At 38.0% G+C, this 5,961-nt stretch overlaps 1 protein-coding gene across 1 annotated transcript; it reads left to right on the forward strand.

The window, feature by feature from the left end:
• Positions 1-3,569: 3,569 nt before the first annotated feature.
• Positions 3,570-4,883, forward strand: LOC140134135 (posterior protein-like). The gene has a single exon (XM_072154771.1). It carries the CDS (start codon positions 3,570-3,572, stop codon positions 4,881-4,883), a length of 1,314 nt encoding a protein of 437 aa, XP_072010872.1.
• Positions 4,884-5,961: the final 1,078 nt, after the last annotated feature.

Genomic DNA, 5,961 nt, shown 5'->3' on the forward strand with positions numbered 1-5,961 from the left:
CAATCACGATCTTAGCTCTTTTAGCCAGAAATGCATTGAAAGCAGTGTGCGTCTTATTATTGAGGTTGTCTTGTTAGGAAAATGAGTTAGGAGAAAAAGTAACGGTGTTCCTACATGAAGTTAGTGAGTCTCTCTTAGATTAGAGTTGAATAGCGTCCTAGCTCATTCAGCAACAGAGACAATCACGATCTTAGCACTTTTAGCAAGAAATGCTTTGAAAACAGTGTGCGTCTTATCATTGAGGTTGTCTTGTTAGGAAAAAGAGTTAGGAGACAAAGTAACGGTGTTCCTACATGAAGTTACTGAGTCTCTCTTAGATTAGAGTTGAATAGCGTCCTAGCTCATTCAGCAACAGAGACAATCACGATCTTAGCTCTTTTAGCCAGAAATGCATTGAAAGCAGTGTGCGTCTTATCATTGAGGTTGTCTTGTTAGGAAAATGAGTTAGGAGACAAAGTAACGGTGTTCCTACATGAAGTTAGTGAGTCTTTCTTAGATTGAAGTTGAATAGCGTCCTAGCTCATTCAGCAACAGAGACAATCACGATCTTAGCTCTTTTAGCTAGAAATGCATTGAAAACAGTGTGCGTCTTATCATTGAGGTTGTCTTGTTAGGAAAATGAGTTAGGAGACAAAGTAACGGTGTTCCTACATGAAGTTAGTGAGTCTCTCTTAGATTAGAGTTGAATAGCGTCCTAGCTCATTCAGCAACAGAGACAATCACGATCTTAGCTCTTTTAGCCAGAAATGCATTGAAAACAGTGTGCGTCTTATCATTGAGGTTGTCTTGTTAGGAAAATGAGTTAGGAGACAAAGTAACGGTGTTCCTACATGAAGTTAGTGAGTCTCTCTTAGATTAGAGTTGAATAGCGTCCTAGCTCATTCAGCAACAGAGACAATCACGATCTTAGCTCTTTTAGCCAGAAATGCATTGAAAACAGTGTGCGTCTTATCATTGAGGTTGTCTTGTTAGGAAAATGAGTTAGGAGACAAAGTAACGGTGTTTCTACATAAAGTTAGTGAGTCTCTCTTAGATTAGAGTTGAATAGCGTCCTAGCTCATTCAGCAACAGAGACAATCACGATCTTAGCTTTTTTAGCAAGAAATGCTTTGAAAACAGTGTGCGTCTTATCATTGAGGTTGTCTTGTTAGGAAAATGAGTTAGGAGACAAAGTAACGGTGTTCCTACATGAAGTTAGTGAGTCTTTCTTAGATTGAAGTTGAATAGCGTCCTAGCTCATTCAGCAACAGAGACAATCACGATCTTAGCTCTTTTAGCTAGAAATGCATTGAAAACAGTGTGCGTCTTATCATTGAGGTTGTCTTGTTAGGAAAATGAGTTAGGAGACAAAGTAACGGTGTTCCTACATGAAGTTAGTGAGTCTCTCTTAGATTAGAGTTGAATAGCGTCCTAGCTCATTCAGCAACAGAGACAATCACGATCTTAGCTCTTTTAGCCAGAAATGCATTGAAAGCAGTGTGCGTCTTATCATTGAGGTTGTCTTGTTAGGAAAATGAGTTAGGAGACAAAGTAACGGTGTTCCTACATGAAGTTAGTGAGTCTCTCTTAGATTAGAGTTGAATAGCGTCCTAGCTCATTCAGCAACAGAGACAATCACGATCTTAGCCCTTTTAGCCAGAAATGCATTGAAAACAGGGTGCGTCTTATCATTGAGGTGTGTTGTTAGGAAAATGAGTTAGGAGACAAAGTAACGGTGTTCCTACATGAAGTTAGTGAGTCTCTCTTAGATTGGAGTTGAATAGCGTCCTAGCTCATTCAGCAACAGAGACAATCACGATCTTAGCTCTTTTAGCAAGAAATGCATTGAAAACAGTGTGCGTCTTATCATTGAGGTTGTCTTGTTAGGAAAATGAGTTAGGAGACAAAGTAACGGTGTTCCTACATGAAGTTAGTGAGTCTCTCTTAGATTAGAGTTGAATAGCGTCTGTTAGATTATGAATATTAAAGTCAAAACTGAGATTGATATAATATGGACACTGACATAGCTTGCCAGCAGATGGACATTGCCTGAAGCCTTGGAGTGGTGTCATAAAAGACTTGGTGATTGATCATGTGTCACCTATGTGCTCTTTCTCAAGGAATATCCTGTACAATCTCCACAGGAAGGGTTTATCCATTAACTTGGGGCATAGATCAAAGGCATCAATTTCCTGGTGGTCAGGAGAGCTGTGTTGTTGCAGGCCCAAGTCTATTGACTCAGGAGAGTAATAAGCAAACATCTGTTGTTGAGAGGTGATACAAGGACACTTTCCCATGGGAAGCCCTATTGTGTCAGTTGGGCAATAAATATCATCCCTGGGAGGTCGCCCAAGCCATTTGGGACAGAGGCCTGAGGAAAAGATACCAATTCCAAGTACGAGAGCGCCATTCTGAGGAAGGAGTAAATGACAACACCAAGGAGGCCAATATCCTATTACCGGAAGCTGATTGGCGACAAATCATCATGAAGGCCGGAAGATATCCGAGTAGGGGTGGAGTCATGGGCGTCTGTGGGTGTGACTGTGATAACAGTTGAGCTATATATGTATGACCAAATCTTGAAGTTAGTAGTGAGTAGTTAGTATATAGTATATAGCCTATAGTCTTGTGTCTGTTAGTCATGTAGTCTTGAGTGTAGTCAGATACTGTGTGTATCTTTAAATCCCAGAATAGGACATTGAGGAGGCATTTTATCTTGTATTATTTTCTTTTTATATTTTGTCATCTATTATACCTTTTTAATTAAATAAGCCTTTCTCTAAGTTTGGACTCTGCATCTTCAAGGAACAATTCTTAGTTATAGCAGGTAGAAGGAATAACCCACATTTTTACATTTGGCACCCCAACGGATCGTGGAAAACAACATTCTGCGAAGAACCCAAGAAGTTCCAATCTACTGCTACCAAGTTCCTGACATCCAAGGAAGATCCAGACCAACAATCTTCAAGGCCCAGAACCCGGAGAAGCATCGGTGAACATGTACCATGCTGGTTCGTGAATACAGAAGACACCTGAGACGCTGACCTGACGTTCTGAGGGATACTACATCAGTGAGAGGACGCTCTTAATTGGTGAGTATGAATGTTTCTATTTGGGATTGATACATGTATTGTGGTTTTGTATTGTTAAGTGCACTGTGTTTATATGTTAAGTGTTAGTCTGCTAGTGTCAGTCTAGTGAGTTAAGGCCTGTTTTTGTTGAATTGTTTGCCGGCAAGTTAGGGTTAATTACCCTGGTGTTTGAAGTGCTCATAGGATCTAAAGGATAAAACCCGACATTTCTGAGAACATAGTGAGATTGGGAATAAACCCTGAGTCTTGTGGTATTGTTCAAAAGGGAATCAATCGTGGCCTGGATCGTGAATCTTGTTTATGGATCACTTGTATGAGTTACGGTCAATCACGTTTTAGTCACGATACTCTAACTGATTGTTGTCTTTAGAGTGTGATGTAGGGAGGATTGAAAGAAATCCGAATCCCTGTTAAGTGAATATCATTCACTGGTCTGTGTTTTTTGTTTGTTTCTGTTGGAAATTTGTTGTTGTCCTATAGTGGTATTTTAGAAGAAACATGGAAGTTGTGAGAAAGTTTTTTAAGAAATGTACCTCTGCCTGTTATGTGACAAGTGCAGACGATGATACCTCATATCAGTTTAATGACCTTACAAAACAAAGTAATGAAAAAGGCAGCCACAGAAGGTCAGGAGTAAAAGTTAAGTTAGTGTCTAAGTTTGTGTCTAAACTCATGAAAAGGAAAAATATTAAAAATCAGGAAAAACTGCAATGTCAGTCAGAAACGGCTCAGTTGAGAGATGAGCAAGAAGAAATTCAACCAAGTATTAATGTGGTTATTGCTAATGTGGTAAAGGAAAAATGTGAATATCTGAGAGATCAGGGAGATGTTGTCCAGCAGAATTGTGATCTGGGAGATAAGCTGGAAGAGTATGATACAAGTTGTAGACTTAAAGAGCAGCATGTTGTGTCTATAGTAGAAGAAAAGCATAGAGACTATGAGTATGATGCTGTAATTAAAGATCAGTTACATGATGCCAATTTACAATTGTTTCAAAAGGAACAGTGTATTGTGAATGTGAGTTTGGCAGTAAAAGAGAAATGGGGGGTGGAGCAGCCCATCTGTAATGCAGAAGAGCCAGAAGCAACTCCTAAGCAAAGGCCCTCTCTATGTTGTCCTGTATCAGAAGAGAATAGGCATAGAACAGGTATTTTGAATTTGAATAGTGGAGACCTATTACAATCAGAAACTCTGTCTATACCAATTAAAACAAATCTATGTCAGGTAACATCTATTAGTCCTTCCAATAAACTAGAGTCTGTTGTTCCACAATACAGTCTGAATAACAGAGATGAGTGTGCTCTACTGTGGGAATGGCTCCAGTCTCAATCTGGTAGTAAATTACAACCCCCTAGGGAAACTCCTACAGGGCTACCTGATGAGATGGATTTGACAAATGATGATGACAGAGTTAAGGAGATGCATAGAGGTAGTAAAGCTCCAGACAATACAAAGTTAAAAAGGGGGGATGATCTAATAAATGTTTGCAGTAGTTATTTAACTTTGTATACTGCTATCTACAAGTGTCTTGACATGTCTCAAGGAGAAAGCAATTTTGCAAATTTCATGACTGACAAATTCACTTTTGTGGATTGTCCAACAAAGGTTTCTTTAAGGAATGCAAGTTCCTATCAAACCTTTGTAAATAGTTTGGAGGACTGGAGTCAGCAGACCAGTCAGTACATTAAAATTCAAGAGTTCAAGTTATTTAAATGTGCAAACATGGGTCACACTATAAAAGGTTGTAAGAAGAGGGGAGAAGAAGAGTCTCCTCATGTACGCCTCCCGGAGGAGGTTATCTGTTGTTATTAATCTTTTGCTAGTTTGTCTTTCAGGGAGGAACGGAAAGAAATTAAGGAAAAACAAGATCATCTTATAACTTACTTTATTTTCCCTTAAAGGCATTTACTAGGTGATGGTAGAGGAGCTTACAAAATTTTTACATTTTTAAGAAGTAATATACAGTCAGGTGGTCTAAATTAAATTTTCTCTAAACACCTGAATGTTTAGCTGGGTACAATATATTACCATCTGAATAAAGGAATTATTTCAATTGTGAGGCAAATATCAAGGTTGGGATCTATGCATTTTTATTTGTACTATAACACCTATTTGTGAAGGAATGTTAACAGGACACAGTCATATCTGTGAATATTTGCATATTTCTGAAGTTTTTGGTGTACTTGTCTCACTGGTAATTTGGTTTTATTATTATTATTTGTTTTTCAAGTCATGTTCCGTCATACCAACAAAGTAACAACAAGGTGTTGAAAATGAAAGCTGCATTCAGTTTGAAATTTTTATGTTATGGATTTTTACTTCTATTAATTAGGAATGAGTTTGGATTTTTATTTTTAGTTTCTTTTGTTATTGTGAAAACTCTTTTCAGTTAAAATTTTTATTCCTTTAATGTTATTATATGTGTGTCAGTGCTAATGTTACCTAAATCATAAATATTATTGTCATAATTTCCATAATAGCATACTTTGAGATTGATGTTATTTGCTGAAGGTGTTAATGTAGTGATTGTGGAATTTTTTTAAGCTGACTACCCAACAAGTTTAGGATATACTCTGAATCATGTAAATACCCTCTATTTTTGACTGATTCAAATGAATCCAGGAGTTCACCGAAAATATTGTAGTTTCCATACAAGGAGCAATCGGGGACAAGGGGGACATTTAACACAATGTTGGGTGGTGAAGGAACAGGGATGGGTTGCACCTATGAAGCTGACATTAGTATTTTAAGAACTAAATGACAATCATAGCACCAAACAGTAAGGAAAGTTTTGACACACAAAGGGAGGTCATTGAGGCATTATTCTAATATAGGGTCACATCAATACAAGCGTTAGTATTGCAGCAGATTTTATGTAACATTTGAGGTG

Source organism: Engystomops pustulosus, chromosome 5 (assembly GCF_040894005.1).
Source record: "Engystomops pustulosus chromosome 5, aEngPut4.maternal, whole genome shotgun sequence".
Taxonomy (NCBI): domain Eukaryota; kingdom Metazoa; phylum Chordata; class Amphibia; order Anura; family Leptodactylidae; genus Engystomops; species Engystomops pustulosus.

Coding starts and splice junctions, on each gene's coding strand:
- LOC140134135 (XM_072154771.1), top strand. CDS start 3,570: ATGGAAGTTGTGAGAAAGTTTTTTAAGAAATGTACCTCTGCCTGTTAT.